The 12271-nt window shown below is 37.3% G+C and overlaps 1 protein-coding gene across 1 annotated transcript in view; it reads right to left on the reverse strand.

Moving 5' to 3' along the window:
• The window catches only part of wwox (WW domain containing oxidoreductase), a 193158-nt gene that overhangs the window by 132083 nt on the left and 48804 nt on the right, over positions 1-12271 (reverse strand). The window contains exon 6 of the mRNA XM_056739610.1: positions 9720-9808. Coding sequence (XP_056595588.1) covers positions 9720-9808 — 89 coding nt within the window. The remainder of the gene's footprint in view (positions 1-9719; positions 9809-12271) is intronic.

Consider the following 12271-nt stretch of genomic DNA (forward strand, 5'->3'; position numbering starts at 1 on the left):
AGACCTGAAAGCCAGATAAAATGCCAATGTCTCTTCTTAAAACAACTCATTAAAGTCCTTTTGCAGGAAGATGTGTTTGATGAAACCAGACCCGGTGTCAAAAATGTTAAACCTTCACAGAAGATCTTCATCAGAGATCTTCATCAAACACCATCTCTCACAATAAAGCACACACGAGCGCTCAGTACAGCTCACGATTACCCAAAGGGCAGCAAGATGCTCCAGGACCCATGAGAGCACTTCATCTCCCGCTGGAGAACACGATTCGCTGGAAACATCTGTGGAGGAAACAGATCTACTCTCCTCCTCTGACTGACAACCTCACAGTCATGGGCCCGAATCCTGCCGCTCACACATACACACTCACGCGTGTGCGCTCAGATCTCTGTAGAACTTAATGAAGCGTGGACTCAAAAGAGGGAGTGATTGTACCTGAGAGAACACCATTAAACTTTATGACTTTCATGCTCGGCTTTGAAACCGTGTAATGGAAGAGGAACATGTCTGTGATCGCTGGCGAGCGGAAGAAAACGCGTCCCATGGGCGCTCTGGAAGACAGGAAGACTCTGGTGTCGGGCAGGAATATCAAAGGGTACTGCCACCCTGTTCTTCAGGCTTCAGGGGATGTGCCAGACGTTTCGCAAAGAAGTCGTTCACCCAAAAAAAAAATCCTGCCATCATTTATGCACCCATGCTGCTCTAAACGAATACGACTTTCTTCTGCGAAACACTAAATAGGATATTTTCTCATAGCAATGAAACCTTGTTCTCCGGTGTATAATCACTACAAGTAAAGAATTATTATAGTAACTTGATATTCACAGTAAAATCAAATATTTGTTCAACTCAAAACAAATGTGGTGACATACATCCGACATTATTACTCGAGAAGTTTTGGCATCACTCTTGTGGATTCATGTTACCAGTGTGTCGCTGTTTGTTTATGTGGGTTCTGTACACATGTATTAATGGTTTCACATTTGCAAAGACAATTAATTAATCAGAGCAATTTCTTTTACAACAAAATATAATATAATAAAATAAAAAATAATAATTAAAAATAATTAAAAATAATAATCTAAAAAATCTAATGATGCTAGACTTTCCTGAAAAAAATATTTTACAGCAAAATATAATTTAATCAAATTTAATTTCATATTTTATTTTATTATATTATACTATGTTAAATTAAAATATAAAAAATTGTTTAGGGGGAGTATAGGTGTAGGGTTGGGGATTGAATATACGGTTTGTACAATATAAAAACCATTACATCTATGGAAACCACATGTACAATTATGGGTGAGTATATGTGTATAAAACATAAAATATCAAACAAACAAACTTAGAGAGAAGGACTTGATCTCTTGAACTCTTTAGCCAAAAACCAACACACTAAAACAATTCAGAACAACTGAAATCCAACGTCTCAACAAATATGAGAAACACCTTAGGCCGTGTTCAGACTTGACTTCTTTTTTGACAAGAAAAAGTTGACAAAGGCAGCAACTTCTGAGGCAGCATCTGTGCACGAAGGCACCCCAGAGAAACAGATAGGCAGCGTAACGGAAATCTATTTGAAATATAAACAGAGAGCAACTTTGCAATAACTAATCATATATTTAAAAACCACATGACTAATTTCTTGCAAGAAAAGCAACCAGAAGTTGTTGAAAGTGAAAATTAAACTTACATTTATACCAAACTATGCTCCAACGGGCATTTAAAAAAAAACATACAGGACGTTTTTGAAAACACGGTTTACAACATAGGATTATAATGTAAAACAGATGCTAGGAGCTTCAAAAAAGAAGTCAAGTCTGAACACGGCCTTATACATTATCCAGACACACATGCACTGCATGGGCAAACAAACACCAAACACATTTTCTTTGTGAATTGTAAGATTTAGTTCTGGTCTGTTGTTACTCTGCCGAGAGAAGACGATAGGATACCCTAGTTGATGCAGTGGAGATATTTTAAGCTACGGTAGGCCATAACAAGCATTCTTACGAGGCAAACTAAGATAATTTCTTTCTTAAACAAAATCTCTCACTCCAAAAATTAAATTTCTCTGGACGATTTTGAAATGGGTCTCGGTGGAAAGGAGAGTTGTTGTTTGTATGATAATCCTGCTGTTGTGTCCTATGATTTAACAACTCTCGCTCATAGCACACAATCGTTCAGAGACGGCCTCCCGCCAGGCGTGTCCTAATAAGCAAAAAGCTAACAAATGGTTTTAATAGCATAGCCCACATAATGTAAAAATTCCCTTTAAACTTATTAATGCGATCAGGGGGGTCTTCCGCAAATGTGCAATTTACGCATCATGGCGAGCGGGGGCGGTAACGACCGAACGGGGAGGAATAACGCTCCATACTTACTTTAAAGAACCCCCAGGGCACGACCTTTGACCTGAGAATAATCTCCAGCCATAAAAGAATGATTGCTTTTGTCCTCCTCCACTCTGACTGGCCATCATTAAGGGGCCGCGTTTATGGGCCGCAGAGAGAATGTGAGGCTAACAGAACGATGCTTTGAAATGGACACACGCGCTGTAAACTGTGTAGCGCGCTACGAGCTAACAACAACCAACGCCAACCAAAACTGTGTCATTACCACAGGGACGTCGGGCTAACAGCAGCTTCGTAGAGGGGATATCATAGTATTTTATTAGAGCACAAATCTGAATCTACGGTAAAGTGTGAAATTCTCTTTCACCTCCTGTGTATCAAGTACAAACAAAAAGAAACATTTCTTAAAGAGCTTACTTTTTTCTCTTACAGTGAAAATGTTCAATTCATTTAGTCAAGAGTTTGTCGTGCTGTATTGTTTAATTATCCCTAAATTACCACTTTTTGTCTCAACTTTGTTTTTGATGACAGATGGGCATCCATACAGTGTTCCATATGGGCTACAGATGATGAGATCTTTAGCCTAGTAGGCGTAACATATAGAAGCTATTGCCGCTAGCCACAGGCACAGCCGTTACAAACAAGCCACACATTAAAAAGTGATTGCGAATGAATGGATGTGTGTTTGATACACATCAAAGTCTCTTTAAGGAAAGTCATTTTACTCAGTGGTCATCTTGATAACACCCCCAGCCTTCTACTTTCTACTCATGTAAGTACAGTGCCCATCTACTTGTGACAGGTCATATCAAACGCCACTCATATATACATCTCCCTCGCATTAAAGCTGCGGCTTTATCAATATTTTAATAATAAAAAGGTTTAATAATTATAAAATATGAATATTATTATAAATACAGTAAAACTAAAAATACAGTAAAACAATAAAAAATGATGGTGATTATAATAAACCACAACTGTGTATCTATGTCCAGCCTAATTATTTTTCGTCATTTTTTACCAACAAGTTGTACTTTGCAATAAACAAAGTAAAATCTTTATTCACTTCAAGGTAGTTTGATCGTATGAATTTTAATGGTGTAGATTTTGCACAAAAAGCGCAATCAAATATATTAACATCATGCTAAAACATACAAATTAGATCGTCCAAATTTACAGAATTTAGCTACTTAGAACAACACATACAAATTGCCGTAAGATTGTGTTTTATGGTCCAATGGTTCATACTGGCATTGTAACGCTTGTGTTGTATTACAGCATCTGACTGACTAACCATTTCCCTTGTATAAACTCAAGCACTATCGGTTTCATTTTTTCAGTTTTTTCTTACATATATAAATCTTATCGATATTCATTTAACATTAGGATGCGTTACAAACGTTCTGTTGTACTTTGTTTGTGCGGTGTTGAAAAACTCAAACAGGAAGTTCTTCTGGACCAGTGTTCTTTACGTTTTACCAAAGTGGTCTATAAGAACCTGTCTGAAGCCCAATATATGGTTCTGCGTTAGACCTATACCATAGCCAACGCAGAGCTGCAAACCCTACACCGTAGCCTGACGCGCACCTCTCCAAAAATGTGACAACGCATCAACTCAACGCGGACGCTATCAATGCTAATGCTTCTCAAAAGAGCTGCTTCTTCTTCGGCTCTTGTCTTGGTTACACAAGCAACACGCATGTGGACACTGACCCCTAGTGGTCATTGCCTGTTGAAGCGGAAAACAGCCTAGAAGTATAAATGAATACCGACACGTAGTCTACGCCATAGAGGCTACGCCGTAGGTCCAACGCAAAAGTAAAAATCGGGCTTTAGAGACGGAAAAGAATGTCATGTTCTGCACAAACAGTTTGGTGTAGTTTCACCGGCAGTTATGGTCAATGGTTTATACCTCTCCCATTGTATTTCTCTTGTTACATATTACCCTAGCGTGAGGAAATTGTGTCCACATACGATCAATATTCACCAAATGCTTGCCAAAAAACCCCGCAATCGAACATCATCACAGATTAAACATTGTCAGTTTGGCTCTGCGGCATATGTTGTGTGACTGAGTAAATTAACCGCTGCAGTACCTGACGTGAACAAAAGAATGATAACGACAAGGAAATACCTTCACATACAGAAGGCAAAGAACAAAGGGAACACGACACAGAGAGGAATAAATGAGTGAGGGTTAACAAATGCTACAAAAGAAAAGAGCGAGCACAAAAAAAGTAAAGAACTGTGATTGAATTAAGCTCCGATGGCGGTAATTGTTCATTTGTGTTTGGAGCGCCTGCAGACATCTCGATAGAAACAGAAACAGGAAGGCGTGGCGTGGCCTGGTCTCACCAGCTGCCTGCTGCCATTCACACCTGAGCACCTCTCCATTCTGATGAGAATTAATCTACTCCACCTCCTCTGGGACACACACACACACCCATACACACATATACACACATCCTGGGAATAGCTAATGAAGAAATACAACCTTGGCATAGGAGAGAGAAGATATTCATTCATTCACTCCCTCACTTGCTCGGTGGCTTGGATGCGATCACGCTCTGGGGTTACGTGCAAAGGGTGTATGTGTGTGAACATGGACATAAGGTGTGTTTGAAGGTCCTGGCTTGAGCTCTGAGAGCTGATGAGGTCATAAAAGGTCAAAGCCAATGGCATGATGTCATTTTATCAGTTTCTTTGTAAATGTTCTGCAAATCATCACAAAGCGATTGTGGTTGAGTGGTTTCCAGGACAGGTCCCAAACGTTATAGGTGTCTTGATCGAAAAAACAACTTACACAGACGTATCTTTAAATAGTTTGGTGCGGTTGTTTTGTCTCAATATGCTCAAAGTGATATTTCTTTTGTTGTGAAATATGTTTTTGACATTGTTGAGTAAGTTACTCAAATAGCTACAAATAACTCTCTCCAAAAAGTATTTAGTTACTTATCAATTATTTTTTATATCCTACATCAACCTTCAGTGATTCAATGATAGACATGAAACATCTTATTTAATTCATTCAAATAAATAATATTAAACTACATTAAATATTCTTATTTACTAACCAAAGTATTAAAATTGTGAGAATTATACATTGAAGCACAGATTTTAAAGTTAGACTTTAGTCAATTCCACTATTGCACACACATATTACACAATATTGAGTTTAATTACATCGAAAGTAAATGTAATTAAATTACAGAAAGTCCCTTACACCCAACAATGGTTTTTGTAACGATTTAAAATGCCCCACTGTGATACAAGTCATTGAATGTGACAAAATACTTAAGAACCTTACATGCGCATACGTTATGTAATCACTCGTTGTAAATTGTAAAATGACTCATAAAAACAGTGATGGCGTATTAATATAAAAAATTAAGGTTCAATTACAACCTTTTCCATCTGCCAATTTGTTGTCAAGTTCTGGCCAATTCCGGGAAAATGTCAACCTTACCATTAAAAATTGTACTATACTAACAGCACAGATATCAACATTTGGTAGTTCAAATACTCTCATTAAGTTTTTGTCTTTTACTTTTAGATAAAAGTGCCATAGTCACATCCATAACTGTACATATTCCTCACAAATGAGCTCTTGAAAATGAATGTAAAGTAACTTTTTTTTGTTCTACACTGTAAACCCTTATGTTCAAAGTAATTAAATAGTTAAAGTAGTGGAAACTTAATTTCGTATTCTACCAACTCAAATATGAGCTCCTGTAAATTATTCTTACTTTTAAGTTAGTTTAACTAAATTTCAACAAGTTAATTTAAGACGACTGGTTGAGAATACATTTTGAGTGTTATTTTATGGATTTATTTTAAGGAAAAAGTATTTTTTACTTTTGGGGTGGCAATTGTTCAGAAGAGTGGTGTTTAAACTTAGGTCTTATCCATAACGCATGTTCATTTCCCCTTTTTAAAATAGAAAACTATATTTGTCTGATGTTTAAACTCGATCAACAAGGATTTAGTCAAATATAAACAAATCGTTGAGTATAATGGTTACAAAAACATAATCTGAACATTTTTATGTCACATCTATAATGCAAAATGTCATATCCATAATGCTGGAATTGACCTTTTTTCATTTTTAACAGTGCAGGCTCATTTTGGGAGACCTGAACAATCCACAACACAATGTCACAGCAATTCATAAATATTTTACGAGGTTGCTAAATAGCATGAATTTGTTGATTTGTACATTTTAATACGATCTGTGTTTGTTTAGTTATTGGTTGGTTTTGAATTCTTATGAACTTCCTTCATAGCATTTCATATGAATTAGCCTCCTTGTAAAAGAGTTCCAATGAGATCAGGCTGCAAACCCCTAACCAAAAGTGTTCAACATTGGGAAGTGATTCCTCCTCCAGCTGTTGTGCTTCTGATGGGAAAGAAACCTTGAATGATGTGGATTGTTGAGGAAACGTGTGATAGTTTGACTTTTGTAACACAGGTTTAAAAAGGAATGTAAAACCCCAAACATGGTTCAGTAAACGATGCTAAACAAGACTCTTGGTATGTTTTTGGTTACTCGTGGCATTTCTTTTTTGGTAACAACACTTGTGGGTGAAAGAAACATCTGTACAGCGTACATCTACATATACTTATAAATGATGACAAATGAGCTCAAAAAGAGTTACAGGGAAAAAAAACATTATGACTGGGTCATGAGAGAATGTCACTTTTTAAGAGTCTGTTACAGCGAGATGCCATTTCAATCTGCCAAGTAATAGATTTTTACAAATTATTCCAAATATATTATTATTATAAAATATATAACCTCCTGTTAAACCCGTCCGTGATGTCCATAAGCTCTTTTCTGCAGTCCATGAAGCATCAGGTCCTGTAGGGTTGTAGACCTTTACATTGTTCAGACACACTGTCTAGTTCAATGTGCAGTTTGACTGTGGGTCACTGGGCCAAATAAATGATTTGGGTCCTGAACGGCACTGAACTAATGGGTTAATCTCTCTTTCTTATTAAAGCCTATCAGCTTCTATTATGAGCTGACCGGCCGTGATGTGTTTTGGAGAGTCGAGAACCAAGAGCGATTTGCACAAGACTGAACAGTCACTTTAACCAGTCAGCCTCGACAGAGAAGCACACACACCAATACAGAATACATGTGAATGCATCCCCGAAAAAATCCAACAATTCTATCTATTCTAACACACATCAATCCCATAATGCAGTGCAAAGGACGCATTTTGTTCCATTATAAATTCAATCTTAACCTAAAAATATCGTTTTTTCATGCTTAATAAAGTAAAGCAGTTTTAGCTTAGCAACATGCTAAGGCCAAACTCAATAGTGAGTCGCATCTGTGATGTACTGTGATTGTGAGATCTCATATTCACAATTGATGCTCAACTAACACATTTTACGCAATCCAGTGAGAGGAAGGACACGCATGTGAAAAAGTTACGCTTATGGAGGTACGGGGTGGGGGTTTGGCTCTGGGACATGGTGGGGGTCACCTCCAGGGGTCTGGATGCTGACCAAGCTGCTGCCGTGCCCCGGGGCCAGCCAGGGGCCAGATGAGTCCTGTAGCCCCTCGAGGGCCTGGGGGCACTGGCGGTATCTCCGTATGCCCCACACGAGCAGGACGTCACCACTTTTACTGCAACCCACTAAATATGGACTGTGGGCTGATGGAGCTGTGAAGGACGAAGCTGTGCCACAGTACAAGAAAATAGATCAAACAAGGACTAATGGACCAGAACCAAAAACATAATCCCATTTAAGACACTTGAGAACTAAAATTAAAGCAAAAGTGACATATTGAATTGAACTTCATTAGTTCTCAGTGAAGAAAGTATGATTGTTGTTTATTCATAACATTAGTGGGTTATAAAGCTGCAATTTGTAACTTTTGGCTTAAAGTATGCTTGATAATGATTGATGATTTTTTTTGTTGTCGGTTACGATGTCCCACATGATGTCATTGTCCATTTTCCTGCAATTTTATATTTCATAGCCCATATGACTCAACGGAAGCACAAAGTCACTTTAAAGATATGCATTTAAACTGTGTTGATCATAATTCATCATCATGTTTAGAACTTCTCTCCTGAGAACTACAGTCCAATAAGTTACAATGTGTCTTTCACAGCTCATGTGAAACGGCACGTCCTCGCGGCACGGACAAAACACTCTAGACACGTCTATATTAAATCATAATTATACCTCATTAGCCTCATTACTGATCGCTACAGCTCACCATCACAAAACTAATGAATGTTTACAGATAAAAACACTATTGATATGATAACAGAGGACATACAAGACACGCTAAAACTGTTAAATGCTTTTTCTTTAACCATAATAAATTTCATTGTAATATTATAGTAATACATAACAGTAATATATTATCAAATACTAAAAAGTTGTATATATTAAAATGTATGTATTTAAAAAAAAACATTTTCAAGTCATATTTTGCTTACAATTAAAGACTATTTTTATTAATTCATAAACCAGCCAGCACAAATATAAAATATAGCACTTCCACTTTTTAAATACTATTTGTAATAGTATAATGTCAACTTACATAAATATTGCATTATAAATACATATATAAGCATTGACATTTGCATATATAAAATAAAAACATTTATGTGATCATTTTGTTCAGACTGTCTTTGAGAGTAAATGTGGGTGTTGCTCAGCTCTCTTCCTGTAAGCCGGGACAGTAATTGATTTAACTAGGAGACTGTGAAGGACTTACCAATCTGTGCCTTTGAGATTGATGGAGTTATGGCCGAGGTTCGGATACTTATTTATTGACCACAGAGAGGGACGGAGGGTCACAATGAAAGAGGGAAGACCTTTTGGCCCCTTTTCTGATGTGATGGTTCGGTAATGGAGCGCGGGGGTGGGGTCGGGTGAGGCGGGTGTACAGAAAGCTTTTGATAAAGGCCCAGACAGTTTCAGTATGGCCGCCGTGATGGAGTAAACAAGCTTGAGGAAATGCACCACAAAATCATACTTTTGAAGATTGGTGTCATTCACTTAGATGTAAGTGTGTGCGTAAAAGTTGTGGTATCATCTTTTTCATTTTTATTATTTCATTTTAATCAATTTTATAATTTTATTTTAATCAATTTTATTATTTTATTTTATATAATTTTAATATTTTTTAATTAATTATTTGATTATATTATGTATACATTTTATTGTTTTTTGTCATATTTCATTTGCCCCTGTTTTATTAGATCATTTTTTTCCTATTTTTATTTAATTACATTTTTTAAACAAGCAGACTGGAATACGGCTCATGTCGACCAAGCAATCAAAACAAGTGCGATGACATCACATACATTTTCTGTGCTTGTATACTGTTTTACTCACAGTTTCCTGGCTTTAAAGGCCTCTGCAAATTCTCGAACACTCCTCAGAGAGGCCAGATCCAGGGTCATGGCTTCGACGCGAGCTTTGTTCTAGTGAGAAAAGAAAAGAGCAGTAAAAAGAGAGAAACCAGTCAAGATGTTGGCACAAAATACATCCATCACTTTCACACGGCTAACAAACTGAAAGCCAAGGCCCAACACATCCCACCACCGAAAGTCTCGGCTATATCTCACGGATGCTGTGAAAAACAGCCCCATCTCGCTTTCCCTAAATCAGGGCTGCGTTTCCAATAGGGAATGTTGCACATTGGCTGGCTGGGGAGCATCTCAATATCCTCTTTATGGCATTTTTATGACCCTCCGCACTGCCTGTATCCGATCTTTCCTCTGTGCATCCTGTGCTTACACTAAGTAAACGGTGAGGCGGTGGCTGCCTTCATTCATAATGTCCATAATGGCATATAGAACAGGCTGGAGGAGATAAATAATGTATGAGCAAAGCCAAATCCACAGTAATGGCCTCTCTCAGTGCTGGCTTTTAGGTGCACCTTTGATCATACCAGAACAAGATCGATATTAAGAAAGACACATAAATCACTCAACAAAGGAAGGATCACGGCTTCACTGGTCAGAGGTCAGCTGAAGTTTCACTAAGGTAAGGTCTGTGGGAATTCTGTGGTTTTCGAGTATACATGCAGCAACGGCAGAGTTGCACAATTTATTTTTTACACATTTTTCTGTTTATGCTTTGATAAGTGAAATGTGAAGATCAACTCGTACTATATGTCGCACATAGTTTGAATCACCCTGAAAAAGCAAGTTTTATGAACGTTGAAGAATCTGTTTTCTCTCACAGCTAGCGTACCGCAGGGACGACATATTTTTGTCTGCAAAACTCAAGAAGCGAGTTAGCATTTAAGCACTTCCGCTTCCATCGTCCAAAAGTCTATTGGTGGTTTGAATGGGTTTCTGGTTAACTGCCTGGAAGAAGGTCTGTGGTGAACAAAGCTGCTATGAAATAAAACACACCAGTTATAACCCAGCCGCGATCATAGCTTTATTGTGTCTTAAAAACGGCGGTTGCTAACAAGTTGCTAAAGCGACTACATCCTTTGTGGGATGCATGGATTAAAGTGAACACAATTCTGCTGACTGAATTTAAGTCCTTTAAGCGACACTTTATTTAAATAGTCGAGACCAATAGCGGAGATGTTTGAACCGCTTTAATATTGCAAGTTTGCATATTTTAAAAGCTATTTTTAATCTATGAAAAATGATACTTGCCTTGACAAATAATCAACCAACTACATTACTTGTCAGTGCATGTTATTATTCATCTTATGAGACCAAACAATGTTTTTTCTGATACTCTTAATAATTAACAGGAAGTGCAAGTAACAGAAAAAACATTTAACACCAAAAGTGCTTTTTTGTGCAAAAGTCTCCAGAGTGCTTTTCACTTTTTCTGCCTGTGAAACTATATTCCTGAAGCTTGACTTCACCTGACACCCGCTTCAGTGTTTGACTAGTTACAGTGTCTGACAAGCTCTTCCAAGACGACCGTTGAGAAGATAAATGATCATGTGACACAGCGCAGAGTTCCAGCAGCGTATGACTGTTGTATTGCTTACAAACACTTACACAATTAAAAACAATCAAAACATGATGACATAATAAAAAACATGATTTTAATATATATATAATATATATATAATATATATATAATAATATTATAATAATAAACATTACAAGCTTAAGGTTGTAAATAAAACAGACTTTTAACAATGGCTTTATTTTAATGTAATTATACAATAAAAAGTATGTAACCACCAAAAGTGTCCCACTGACTTTATAATAGAGTAACTGTAAGCATAATAAACTGTAAAAGCAATATCCCTCACATTCATGCTGTTGTGCTAAATATTAATAAATGAATATCTTTCAGAATTACAAAAACTATTACTTATTACTAGCAGAGCAGCACAGCAATGCGCTGATAAAGAAAATCTTGGCTCCGTTTCATTTACTTTCTGGCCACAAACAGCTGTGTGCTAAGTTAGCAGGTTCCGCTAGTCCTGTACGCAACCTCTGATGAGGGAATTTTTGATGAATGACTGTATAAACTCTGCTAATATTACAGTGGGGTTAGGAGACATGGGCCAATTTAATTATGCCATGTACAGCGCACCACCAGGTTAACAGGAAAAGCACCCCATCAGCATTTCTCCTATCAAACGCACGTCCACCAACCACTTACAATTGCTAATCAGCCTCGGTGCAATTAGTGGCGTAGACCATCAGGACGGCTCGCACACTACACCGACAGAGCAATCACGTCTAGTCTTGTCATACGCCCTCGATTGCAAACTGCAAGATATACAATAACTGTTCAACATCACTTTTTTATCAGATTATTACTGTCCAATGGGGCTTGACTAATGCCTGGAGACGTGTTTTAGCATTATCAACAACAAAAAATTAGGACACTTGTTTATTAAAGACCATCAGTATAATATTAAGTGGAAGTTGTGTTGACCCATCAAAATTATCAGT

The sequence above is a fragment of the Triplophysa dalaica genome, chromosome 24, assembly GCF_015846415.1.
Source record: "Triplophysa dalaica isolate WHDGS20190420 chromosome 24, ASM1584641v1, whole genome shotgun sequence".
In the NCBI taxonomy this organism is placed as follows: domain Eukaryota; kingdom Metazoa; phylum Chordata; class Actinopteri; order Cypriniformes; family Nemacheilidae; genus Triplophysa; species Triplophysa dalaica.